General features: G+C 36.5%; 1 protein-coding gene across 3 annotated transcripts in view; it reads left to right on the forward strand.

The window, feature by feature from the left end:
• xpo5 (exportin 5) overlaps positions 1–14,188 on the forward strand; it is a 138,337-nt gene that overhangs the window by 106,952 nt on the left and 17,197 nt on the right. For 2 of the 3 annotated variants that reach the window (XM_026224890.1, XM_026224889.1), the window contains exons 27-28: positions 12,736–12,839; positions 12,932–12,991. In XM_026224890.1, coding sequence (XP_026080675.1) covers positions 12,736–12,839; positions 12,932–12,991 — 164 coding nt within the window. Of the gene's footprint in view, positions 1–12,735; positions 12,840–12,931; positions 12,992–14,188 lie in introns of those variants that run through there. The other variant, XM_026224891.1, reaches the window with a different exon arrangement.

The following is a 14,188-nucleotide window of genomic DNA, read 5'->3' on the forward strand; positions in this document are numbered from 1 at the left end:
TACGCCTGAATTTAACCCATGAATCGATGACCTGCATATCTGTTACAAGTGCAAAAGAGCTTATTTTGACTGATTTAAAGTGACAAAAAGCTCAGAGAGCAGTTCTTTAAACTGACTTAAGTCAGTTGTTAGATTTTGCCGTATTTAGCTGAGCAGTAGTTTGGGTGGCTCACCAATGTATTAGATTTCTCTAATACATAAAGTAAGTAAGCTTGACCAAAGTTCTTGTGGGGAGAAGAATTTATTGAAGGTAGCAGTGTAGCAGTTCTTCAGCAGTGATGTTAGCATGTCATCCATCAAAGAATCTTAACCCAAGGTACTGTCTGTGAGACCACACCTTTATACCTGTTAACAAATGTGCTACAAACAATACAATAACTCCCCATGGAGAGGCAATGATAGTGTAACCTTATGATGACCTGACAGTATCTCTCCCATGTAGAGCCCTTTCATTGATCTGTTGACCTAAGAGGATGATTATATGGGCCATTTGATTCAAACTATTGTGAACAAAGAACAATTGTCTACGTTTTGCAAATAAGTTCAGTTAATTAAAAACAAATCATCTTTCACAGTCCAGGGGAGGTCCTCTGTGATGTGCACTCCCAGGAACTTGGTGCTGCTCAATCTCTCCACAGTCGCACCGTTGATGGCCAAGTCACCTTTATTTATATAGCACTTTAAACAAAATAGGTTGCGTCAAAGCAACTGAACAACTTTCATTAGTAAAACAGTGTGTCAATAATGCAAAATGAAAGGCGGTTCATCATTGAATTCAGTGATGTCATCTCTGTTCATTTTAAATAGTGTAATACCTTTATTTATATAGTGCTTTAAACAAAATACATTGCGTCAAAGCACTGAACAACATTCATTTGGAAAACAGTGTCTCAATAATGCAAAATGATAGTTAAATGCAGTTCATCATTGAATTCAGTTATGTCATCTCTGTTCAGCTGAAATAGTGTCTGTTTTTATTTGCAATCAAGTCAATGATATCGCTGTAGATGAAGTGACCCCAACTAAGCAAGCCAGAGGCGACAGCGGCAAGGAACCGAAACTCCATCGGTGACAGAGTGGAGAAATAAAACCTTGGGAGAAACCAGGCTCAGTTGGGGGGTCAGTTCTCTTCTGACCAGACGAAAACCAGTAGTTCAATTCCAGGCTGCAGCAAAGTCAGATTGTGCAGAAGAATCATCTGTTTCCTGTGGTCTTGTCCTGGTGCTCCTCTGAGACAAGGTCTTTACAGGGGATCTGTATCTGGGGCTCTAGTTGTCCTGGTCTCCGCTGTCTTTCAGGGCAGTAGAGGTCCTTTCTAGGTGCTGATCCACCATCTGGTCTGGATACTTACTGGATCCGGGTGACTGCAGTGACCCTCCGATCTGGACACAGACTGGATCTGGTGGCCACGGTGACCTCGGAACAAGAGAGAAACAGACAAAATATTAGCGTAGATGCCATTCTTCTAATGATGTAGAAGGTACGGTGTTATGTGAAGTGTTTCCGGTTCCGGTTTACCTAATTAATGCAGCCTAAAAATCCTTTAACGGATTTGGATATTAAAAGCATATTAGTATGTTATGTGTATGCCAGGTTAAAGAGATGGGTCTTTAATCTAGATTTAAACTGCAAGAGTGTGTCTGCCTCCCGAACAATGTTAGGTAGGTTATTCCAGAGTTTAGGCGCCAAATAGGAAAAGGATCTGCCGCCCGCAGTTGATTTTGATATTCTAGGTATTATCAAATTGCCTGAGTTTTGAGAACGTAGCGGACGTAGAGGAGTATAATGTAAAAGGAGCTCATTCAAATACTGAGGTGCTAAACCATTCAGGGCTTTATAAGTAATAAGCAATATTTTAAAATCTATACGATGTTTGATAGGGAACCAGTGCAGTGTGGACAGGACCGGGCTAATATGGTCATACTTCCTGGTTCTAGTAAGAACTCTTGCTGCTGCATTTTGGACTAGCTGTAGTAGCTGTAGTAACTAAGCATGCAAAACAACCACCCAATAAAGCATTACAGTAATATAACCTTGAGGTCATAAATGCATGGATTAACATTTCTGCATTTGACATTGAGAGCATAGGCCGTAATTTAGATATATTTTTGAGATGGAAAAATGCAGTTTTACAAATGCTAGAAACGTAGCTTTCTAAGGAAAGATTGTGATCAAATAGCACACCTAGGTTCCTAACTGATGACGAAGAATTGACAGAGCAACCATCAAGTCTTAGACAGTGTTCTAGGTTATTACAAGCGGAGTTTTTAGGTCCTATAATTAACACCTCTGGGTTTTTTTTTCAGAATTTAGCAGTAAGAAATTACTCGTCATCCAGTTTTTTATATCGACTATGCATTCCATTAGTTTTTCAAATTGGTGTGTTTCACCGGGGCCGCGAAGAAATATAGAGCCGAGTATCATCAGCATAACAGTGAAAACCAACACCATGTTTCCTGATGATATCTCCCAAGGGTAACATAAAAAGCGTGAAGAGTAGCGGCCCTAGTACTGAGACTTGAGGTACTCCATACTGCACTTGTGATCGATATGATACATCATCATTCACTGCTATGAACTGATGGCAGTTATACAAGTACGATTTAAACCATGCTAATGCACTTCCACTGATGCCAACAAAGTGTTCAAGTCTATGCAAAAGAATGTTGAGGTCAATTGTGTCAAACGCAGCACTAAGATCCAATAAAACTAAAAGAGAGATACACCCACGATCAGATGATAAGAGCAGATCATTTGTAACTCTAAGGAGAGCAGTCTCAGTACTATGATACGGTCTAAATCCTGACTGGAAATCCTCACGTATGCCATTTTTCTCTTAGAAGGAATATAATTGAGAGGATACCACCTTTTCTAGTATCTTGGACAGAAAAGGGAGATTCGAGATTGGTCTATAATTAACTAGTTCTTTGGGGTCAAGTTGTGTTTTTTTGATGAGAGGCTTAATAACAGCCAGTTTGAAGGTTTTGGGGACATATCCTAATGACAATGAGGAATTAATAATAGTCAGAAGAGGATCTATGACTTCTGGAAGCACCTCTTTTAGGAGATTAGATGGTATAGGGTCTAATATGTTGTTGGTTTAGATGATTTAACAAGTTTATATAATTCTTCCCCTCCTATAGTAGAGAATGAGTGGAACTGTTCCTCGGGGGGTCTATAGTGCATTGTCTGATGTGATACTGTAGCTGATGGCTGAATGGTTGCAATTTTATCTCTAATAGTATCGATTTTAGAAGTAAAGTAGTTCATAAAGTCATTACTGATGTGGTGTTGGGAAATGTCAACACTTGTTGAGGCTTTATTTTTCTTTTATTTAGCCACTGTATTGAATAAATACCTGGGGTTATGTTGTTTTCTTCTAAAAGAGAAGAAAAGTAATCGGATCTAGCAGTTTTTAATGCTTTTCTGTAGGATAGGTTACTTTCCCGCTAAGCAATACGAAATACCTCTAGTTTTGTTTTCCTCCAGCTGCGCTCCATTTTTCGGGCTGCTCTCTTTTAGGTTTATTTTGTATATTAATGATCTTCCGCAACAGTGTGAAGGGATAAGAGTACAAATGTATGCTTATGATACTGTTATTTTAACATATGCAAAACAGCAGAATCAGCAGCTGAGAAGTTAAAACCTGCTACAGAAAAGATTACACAGTGGCTAGAACAGTCATGTCTTAGCTTAAATATCAATAAAACAAAACGTTAGATTTCCTGATGTTTATGTATGTATTAATGGTGAAAAGATAGAAATAGTAAATGAGTTCAATTATCTTGGTGTAATATTGGACTCAAATCTTAGTTTTAAAAAAACATGTAAAGAAAATGGTGAGGAATATTAAACATAATATGGCAAACTTTAGACAAATCAGACAATGTCTTTCTTTTGATGTAGCTAAGGCTCTTATGCATGCTACAATTGTTGCTCATATGTTTTACTGTTTGACATGTTGGGTTCAAGCTGGTGATACTGTTATTAAACCTTTAAAATCTCTATATTAACCGGCATTAAAAATTTAAGATAAAAAAACTAACCATTTTCATTCTTGTAAGATCATATAGAAACAATTTTTTTTAAGCTTTTAAGGATAATTTTAGACTTTATTCAAATTTCTGTATGGTTCAGAAAATCCTAAACGGTCTGGCTCCTTCTGTATTACTTGACTTTATGTATCTTCGTGGTGAAACCTCTGTGATATCTACTCTGTAAGTAGTTGTCTGGTTCCCTTTCATCGCTCTGCATTTGGTATCATCATTTCACAGTGAAAGCCACTGATCAGTGGAATGCCCTACCAGAGGACATACAAGGGTGTAAAGCACATGGTCTTTTTAAATTGAAGTTAAAATCTTTTTTTAAATTGAACCAATTATGTAGTCATTGAGTTTGTGGTAATTAAATTTATTGATTTATTTATTATTTATTTATGGCCCTGACAGTATGTGTATGTATTGTATGTGAACTAGAGGTGTCAAGTAACGAAGTACAAATACTTTGTTACCTTACTTAAGTAGAAATTTGGGGTATCTATACTTGAGTAATTATTTTTCAGCCGACTTTTTACTTCTACTCCTTAATTTTCATGCAAGTGTCTGTACTTTCTACTCCTTACATTTTAAAAATAGCTTCGTTACTGCTATTTAATTTCGGCTTGTTTTCATTCAGGCTTGTCATCATTCAAAAAAAAAAACCCTATCCATATAAATTGTGCCATCCGGATGGAGTGAATTTGATTGTGGTTGGATGAGAAGTATAAACATATACCATTCTGACACCCTATTGGCTTGTACGTGATCCATCACACCTGCACATGACCCAAACGCTTTGGGTTCGTTTATCAAAAAATATATTTATTAAAAGTAGGGTTGGGTATGAAAATGGTATGCACCGAACCGAATAAGAGGAAGCAGATTTTGGTGCCTTTTAAATGTCTGAGCGATCGATTAAAATGTTTGTCCTGGTTCTTCCGAAATGTACACAGGAAGCAGGGGCGTCACTAGGCTCTTTTAGCGGGCTATAGCTTTTAGCTCCATAAACTGTACACAAATTAGCAATCGCCTCGGAGTCAGTACCCTTCAATTTCATATGAAACCGGCATCAGACCGGTCTCCTCCATGTGTTTCAGCACGCTCTTCAATCTGCAGACCGGGGCAGAGCAGCTCGAGCAGACTCAAACAAACACAGTACACAGGGTAACTTTTGTGTTTATCGATAGATTGTTAGAATATCTGTATCTGTGCAGTTCTTTTTCATAAATACAGTTTACAAAAGGTCACGAGGGAGCAGTCGGTTTCTCATCTACTGTAAAGTTTTCGCTTGTCACCAATCATCACACCACAGCTGTTTCCTCCTGCGAAAATCTTGCCCTTAACAAGTATGAACGAACACATACTTTAATTACACTTATTTAAATGTACTTAATTTAATCATACGTAATTTATACATACACTAGCTACTGTGCAAAAGTCTTAGGCACATTTGTATTTTCACTTAATTTCAGTGCAACATAGAGAAATAGTAACAGAGGCTTGTATTGTATTATTCATTGTACATTCAAATCAATTTCTAGTACTAATACCAGATATGTTTAGTTTCATATTTCCTGTATAATTCCATGCATAAAGAAATGCATTTTGTCTAATATCAGTTACAAATCTAATGATCAATTTCTTCTAATGATCTTTTTGAGCCACTTCAATCAAACTCCACAGCACTGAAACAGTGTTAGTTAAGGTCACTAATGACTTGTTAATGACTTATTTTTCTGGCCATCTATCTATACTCATTCTTCTTGATCTTAGTGCCGCTTTTGACACTGTAGAACACTCCATTTTATTCACCCATTTAGAGACCTGTCTTTGGAGTTGTGATTTAAGTCCTACATCTCTGTTCACAACTAGTTTGTTGTGATGGGCAGTAGCAGGTCTGAGGTAAAATTTAAATAATAAAAAGTACACTTTTTATTTAAATTTTTCTACTTGGCAAACTTTGAAAACATTTGGTCTCATTATTATTATTTTTTTATGACACTCAGATCCACATAAATTCAAACCTGATGTCAATGGGCTAGTTGCATATCTCCGCCATCTTGGATTTTCGGTCTTGCAAGTGTGTGCTTTGATACTAACGGTTGTGCTAAACGCCAGTGCAGAGAACCGGAGAGATCCAAATATTACCTTTTATATGTTTACAGGATTTATAATATCACTTCAAATGCATATAAGATCTACACCGCTATTGTTACCATTCTATAAATGTTAACTGAGCCAGTGCATTTGAAACTGTGTACTTTTGGGTCCGGTGAATTAATTAAATACACTAATGTTCCCTACTGTTCACAAAATGAAAATTTAACTCATGGTGTGTACACAGATACATAATTTATTTTTTACCTTACTAGGGCTGTAGCTATCGAATATTTTAGTATTCGAGTATTCTACCAAAAATTTCATTGATGAATCGAGTAATCAGATAAAATGTGTTTTTGCTTATATTAAGTGCAATATTAATTATGCAAGAGAAAATAAGACTCCTGGGTCTCTTAAAATGAACAACTAAGTTTCCTTTTAGAATTTTTTTTTTTTTTTTTTTAATGCATAGAATGCAATGCATACATCAAAAATAAACATTTAATTAGTACCCATTGTTTCTCTGTCTGTACTTGTACTGTGAACAGTGACAATAAAGTTGACAGATGAATTAAGTGCATTTAAGTGCCATTCAATTGGGGTTTTAAATAAAGCATTTTCTGAGATGCACATTAAACATTAAACACATAAAACATTAATTGATCTTTTAATTATTGAAAATTAAGCAAACTTAACTTTTTGGTACTAACCCGCAATAACTAAACTAAACCAGACCTTTTATTTTGACTGGTTGACGTACCTTTACAGTTCTGTGTATGTGATGTGACGCTAGTTTTACTTAAATCAAACGGTCAAATGCTCATGAAGTGACTGTCAGAGCAGTACTGGAGATGTTTATGTGTTCACGTCCTTATTTAGTGAGAGGAAAGACGCTGAAATCACCGGAGCGTCACGCGCGCTCCCGTGTGTTTAATGAATGAAAACGCGCTTCTGCTCCATTCCTTAACAGAGACACTCAGAACATGCATGATTCATATTTAAATAGACGGAAATCGTAGGGTCCTAGTTGTGGTATGCCAGCTCTATCTTGCAATTGACACACACCACGATGTTCTCTTTACGTTTGCCCGTGTCCTCAAATCAAAAAACTGCTGACTCCTGCCGTCATACACAGCGCTTGTGTCTCCTTCCGCTTTGTGGGTGACGTAAACGCGTTGTCACATTTAAAAAAATCATTGCAAAGAGCCTGACGTGAGATTTAAAATAAATTAAAAGAGGATTTGCCTCAATCATTTTTGTAATAGTTACTCGAGGAATCGTTTCAGCCCTATACCTTACCAATTATATAAATGTAAAAATTTGCATATTGTGATAAAAGTTCATTATTTTCCATAATGTAATGATAAAAATTTAACTTTCATATATTTTAGATTCATTGCACACCAACTGAAATATTTCAGGTCTTTTATTGTTTTAATACTGATGATTTTGGCATACAGCTCATGAAAATTCAAAATTCCTATCTCAAAAAATTAGCATATCATGAAAAGGTTCTCTAAACGAGCTATTAACCTAATCATCTGAATCAACTAATTAACTCTAAACACCTGCAAAAGATTCCTGAGGCTATAAAACTCCCAGCCTGGTTCATTACTGAAAACCGCAATCATGGGTAAGACTGCCGACCTGACTGCTGTCCAGAAGGCCATCATTGACACCCTCAAGCGAGAGGGTAAGACACAGAAATACATTTCTGAACAAATAGGCTGTTCCCAGAGTGCTGTATCAAGGCACCTCAGTGTGAAGTCTGTGGGAAGGAAAAAATGTGGCAAAAAATGCTGCACAACGAGAAGAGGTGACTGGACCCTGAGGAAGTAGTGACTGAATCTGGAGTAGAAACATCCAGAGCCACCATGCACAGTGCAAAAAAAACGCTGCACAACGAGAAGAGGTGACTGGACCCTGAGGAAGTAGTGACTGAATCTGGAGTAGAAACATCCAGAGCCACCGTGCAAATTTTGCATGCCATTCGGAAATCAAGGTGCCAGAGTCTGGAGGAAGACTGGGGAAAAGGAAATGCCAAAATGCCTGAAGTCCAGTGTCAAGTACCCACAGTCAGTGATGGTCTGGGGTGCCATGTCAGCTGCTGGTGTTGGTCCACTGTGTTTTATCAAGGGCAGGGTCAATGCAGCTAGCTATCAGGAGATTTTAGAGCACTTCATGCTTCCATCTGCTGAAAAGCTTTATGGAGATGAAGATTTAGTTTTTCAGCACGACCTGGCACCTGCTCACAGTGCCAAAACCACTGGTAAATAGTTTACTGACCATGGTGTTACTGTGCTCAATTGGCCTGCCAACTCTCCTGACCTGAACCCCATAGAGAATCTGTGGGATATTGTGAAGAGAAAGTTGAGAGATGCAAGACCCAACACTCTTGCATTTCTGCAAAAGGATTCCCGACCAAGTATTGAGTGCATAACTGAACATAATTATTTGTAGGTTGACTTTTTTTTTTTTGTATTAAAAACATTTTTATTGGTCGGATGAAATATGTTAATTTTTTGAGATAGGAATTTTGGGTTTTCATGAGCTGTGGACCAAAATCATCAGTATTAAAACAATAAAAGACCTGAAATATTTCAGTTGGTGTGCAATGAATCTAAAATATATGAAAGTTTAATTTTTATCATTACATTATGGAAAATAATGAACTTTTATCACAATATGCTATTTTTTTGAGAAGGACCTGTATTTCTTAAATGTTTATATTACATTGATTATTATTTTTTTGATTAATGAAATATTCACCTTGTGTTTTATCTTAAAATTTCTCAATTGTGCACATAAATTAGTTTGTTTCATCATTTTCACAACATATTTTATTATTTTACAGTCAACTTTGCATCAAACATTTTGAAATAAAAAAAAATGGGCTGTAAAATACAACTAATACATGACTAATTTGTATATTTGTTTTATCTGAAGAATTCGTAACAAAATACTGCGCTGCTTATAGACAAAATTATTTGTGCTGCAGATATTTTACAAAAAAGATAAACATTGATAAAGACACACATGAATGCAAACAGCAATCTTTTAATTAATGCAAACCTACCATAATAGCATTACGTTAAATTGTACACAGTTATAAACTGTTATCAAATAAAGTTAATAAAACATGCATACTTTATCAGAAATATCTGTCTGTCTCGTTTGACAGTCAGAAACCTTATGATCTTATAGATAACAGTCAGAACAAAATCAGCTCTCCGAAAATGAAGACAGTGCGACAGTAAAAGAACGCACGTGCTGGAGATGTACTTATAATCACAGGAGCGTTTTTACAGACGAGATGCGCATTAAAATTGCATTCGATTTTTTTACACAGCCCTAACATCTAGTTAACAAAGCTAAACAGCGTTTCCCTTTGTGTAATAAGTTACAGAAACTGTTAAACGCACCAACTTAATAAAATACACTTACCGGTTGTGGTCCATAAACGTCGCCTTCTCTGGACAAAGAGGGAACTGCTCCATCTTTCAAGAATAATCTTTGTGCCAATCCGGCATTAAACTGATTGAGATTGAGGAAGCTCGCTGTCCGCAGCTAAATGTGCTGCTTATAATTTTACATATGGATTATAATTTTCGGGAACCGAGTTAAACATAAATTGTAACCATTAATCTCCAAGTAAAGCGTCCCTGGGAAGCCCAAACAAAGCTGATTGGACTCCGAGATGAAAATAACAGTGTTTCGACGACATGGCGAGAAACATAGCTCTTCCTCTTCTCCGTTGGAGCGCAACAAGGCCATGCCCCATTTTTTGTGTATTCATTTTGGCGGAGGTTAGTCAAAAAACTGTTTTAGTGACGTCATTATTTATTTATACTCTAACAACAACATTACACACTAACTTAAGATTAAACATGGGATCACGAAGAACGGAAGCTTTAATATTTGATCCGCATGTTCATAATTCAGTCCACACTGAATATCTTTTTTAATCTCAGAAACATTGCCAAATTAGGTCCATTGTTGACTTTTTGTATGGCTGAAAAGTAAATAAACACTTTTTTCACATATTGGAATGCTTTGCTGGCTTTAGTTTCAAAAGCTGCCCTAAGTAAATTACAGTTGGTACAAAATTCAGCTGCTAGAATTCTGACTAGGATCAGTGCAAGGGAGCACATCACACCTATCTTGGATAATTTGCAATGACTTTTTGTTAGCATACATATTGATTTAAAAATAAGGCCTTGAATAATTTGGCTCCTCAATATTTGTTGTTGTTAACCCCCCTTAACGTGTTCTACACACTTGAAGCTTGTCTTTTAAAGTATCATGAAACCCCAGTTTCAGCACTAGTCTTTCAGAATCAGAATCAGAATGAGCTTTATTGCCAGGTATGTTTACACATACGAGGAATTTGTTTTCGTGACAGAAGCTCCGCAGTACAACAGAATGACAGCGACAGGACATAAAACACATAATAAAAGAATAAAAAATACAAATAAGTAGATAGTGAATGACAATATACAAATGACAATTGTAGGCAGGTATATTACAAAATGCAGTTATGTATGTACATATATATTATGTGCAAAATTTAAGTGTATACTAAGTATGTGTTAGATAAAAAAAGTGTATGTGTATATAAATATAAAGTGTAGTGTGTTCGCCGTTATTATCAGCTGTTCATAAGATGGATTGCCTGAGGGAAGGAAACTGTTCCTGTGTCTGGTCGTTCTAGTGCTCAGTGCTCTGTAGCGTCGACCAGATGGCAACAGTTCAAGGAGGGAGTGTGCTGGATGTGAGGGATCCAGAGTGATTTTAACAGCCCTTTTTCTCACTCTGGATAAGTACAGTTCTTGAATAGAGGAGAGTTGAACCGATGATTCGCTCAGCAGTCCGGACTACCCTCTGTAGTCTCCTGAGGTCAGATTTAGAAGCTGAGCTGAACCAGACAGTTACTGAAGTGCAGAGGATGGATTCAATGATGGTGGAGTAGAACTGTTTCAGCAGCTCCTGTGGCAGGTTAAACTTCCTCAGCTGGCGAAGGAAGTACAACCTCTGCTGGGCCTTTTTCACAATGGAGTCAATGTGAATGTCCCACTTCAGGTCCTGAGATTTTCACATCTCATCTCACAGCCAGTCCAGTTTGATGGCACACTTATGCTCACATCTGCATGTAAACATGTCGTCGGCATGGGAGTTCTTTATTTTGAGTTAAACAGACAACAGTTTGCACTTTGTAACACGATATTGACTGTTTTTGCTCCAGTTCGCTGACAAAGTTTCAATCAAAGTCACAGCAGAACTGTTTTGTGTCTCTGAGCAACACATCAGTGTTTCAATACTAAGTGAATCCACGTTTTTGAACAAATCAAGTGAATCAATGATTCAGTAACCCATTCCTAAAGACAGTAGTGAATTGCCTCATTTTTAATGAATAATCAATTTGAATGAATGATTGATGACTCATTCATTAAAAGAGTCATTTACAGTCATCTGGTGGTTTGGGTTTTTATATTTAAAAGTATTGCATTTTCCCCAATATTTTTAACTTTTATTTAAATATTTAAAACATTAATCTTATAAATTATTTATGCCTTTTGAAATTTTGTTGTTTAATTGCATTCATGGCACCACAGCATCATTAAACAGTCTGTGTAAATGCATCTAATTCCACTAATTCCAGCTTCTGTTTCCTCTGCAGTGTAAAGATGGAGCTTGTTGAAAGTATGTGCACATTAATGTGAACATTAGAATTAGAAAAAATAAATGACTTAACTGACTCCAAAGAGAAGTATGGACACCAATGAAAACAGAGTTGCACTGTCAATAAAGTCTGTGGTATAAATGACCTTTTTTTTTTACTTGAAGCATATGTTGTCCCTTCCGTTTATTTTGTTGTCAGAGTGCACAAGCATGCTTCATTTACATGTTAAATTCTCAAAACAGACCCCCCCTACAAGGGTCACATTCTGAACTGTTTTTACCTTTTTTACTGAGTTTGCAGTTATGAATAAACAATCATAATTTAGTTTGTTTTATCTTTAAATTATTGTATCTGGCCAAAATATTTATAATTAATAATATTGTATCCTCCTCATTCTGATGACACCCATTCATTGCAGAAGAACTGTTGGCGAGCAAGTGGTGTAAATATAAAATGTGGCATATTTAAGTATTTGTTTACACCATAGTGATTAAAAAAAAAAATCTAAATGGCTGTTTGAAAATACTAATATTGTTTGAAAATATATATTTCCTACTGACATACTACAGCAAAAATTAGAAATAGTTTCTTAAAACCATTTTTTTTTCTAGCTGGTGAAAATTATTCTGTTCTGATGTTCTAATAATTTTGGCCACCACTGTACAAGTTATCTTTAAGTTGATGGCATGATGCCCAACTGGATCTTGTCACTCTTACCCAACAACGACCACACCAGATCATTTTGCTGGTACTGATAAGTGATAAGCAATTGCACATTACACACGATAGTATTTGTTTTAATTGGTTGGATGCTCCCTGCCATGTTTGCTTAACTCCTTGTTTTGCTTCCGTTTTGTTTGGCTCCTTAATTGCTGCTTGCAGGTCTATTTTATTTTATTCTTGTTGTTCATATTTTAGTGCTCAGGAGGAGGATGAGGCCTACGAAGAGAACGTTGTCACTCAGGAAGTGGTGGAAGAGCAGCTGTTGCGGCTGGTCACACGGGAAGTCATGGACCTTCTTAGTAAGTTACCTTTATGGATGAGAAGTTTTTCAAGTTTAATAAAAAAAAAAATTATATAATAGAAAAAAAAAACATTGTTTATATGTTTCCAGGTGTGACTTGCATCACAAGAAAATTTCCAGAGCTATCTGCAAACAAAGAGGAAGCAGATGGTGAGTCTCTTCGATGTCTCCTTGTTCTTTTTTGCTGAAGATCGTTCTTCATGACTTTGCATAAAGAATGGCAAATAAAACTTGCAGAACAGTGGTAGCAGTGCCATGAACTGTATAAAGAAATATTAACTCATTTATTTTGAGAAGAATCAAATCTAAAGTTTCAAATTGCTTTAATTGGACAATTCCAAATATAATTAGTTTATACTTCTTCAACGGTTCTTCCAGCAAACGTTAAAATCTGTATATCTTAACAATGTTTATATTATTTCATGGATAATGAGAATACAAACAGAATGGTTATAAGTTACGAGCTGGTAGCTCAGGATCTGGGCAAAGTTTAATCTTAAAATACACCACACAAGACAATACTTATTTATAAATGAAACAAGAATTAATTTATTTGAGCTACTCCATTACATGGATCTAAAACCTTGGAAGTCAATCCAAGAATCTTGTTTATTACTTTAATGGGTTAACATGGGGTGTCCGGCATTTCATCTCGATTACTTGCCCCAAATTTGACAATCTCTTCTCCGAATTGAGATTGTCAATAATTGTTTTAGTGGTTGTTAATGTTGAAAGCTGTTCTGTGAAAGAGTTGGTTGGTTGGTTATCTTGCTTGGGACTTGTGGCACAGAATGATTTATGACTTCATGTTGCCTTTCTGAGGAATTCGGCTCGTGTTTCAACCACAGTCCTGATCGACTCTTTAATTTGTCTGATTCGGGTCAGATCCGCTACAGAATGATAATGGATTTGAATGAAGTCTCAGGAGTTATTCGTTAGATCACACCAAGAAATTCACAAAAGCATGTCTTATCTTTACAGCTTAAGATCAATTTGCACCTATTTCAGCAAGAAATGACGTTTGTTTGTTTTACTTGCATTTGTGCTGAAAAGCAGAGTTGGAGATTCGCTTGTTGCCTCATCTCAGGGAAACCCCGTGCCTCAAATTGGATGCAGATCTGACGTCTGGATGACGTTTTTAGGGAATACATCATATCATATGTGTTTGCAGTACACAAGCCACGGATGGTTAACACAGCTGACTCCACACACACACATGCACACATTCACGATGCACAAAACTCTGCATTGAACAGTCAATAGCAAATACTAAAACTAATAACAAAACATATTTACAGTAGCTGATTCAGAAGCGCCAGCTTGTTGTAGCAAAGTCAGAATTACCTC

Source organism: Carassius auratus, chromosome 38 (assembly GCF_003368295.1).
Source record: "Carassius auratus strain Wakin chromosome 38, ASM336829v1, whole genome shotgun sequence".
NCBI classification, from domain to species: domain Eukaryota; kingdom Metazoa; phylum Chordata; class Actinopteri; order Cypriniformes; family Cyprinidae; genus Carassius; species Carassius auratus.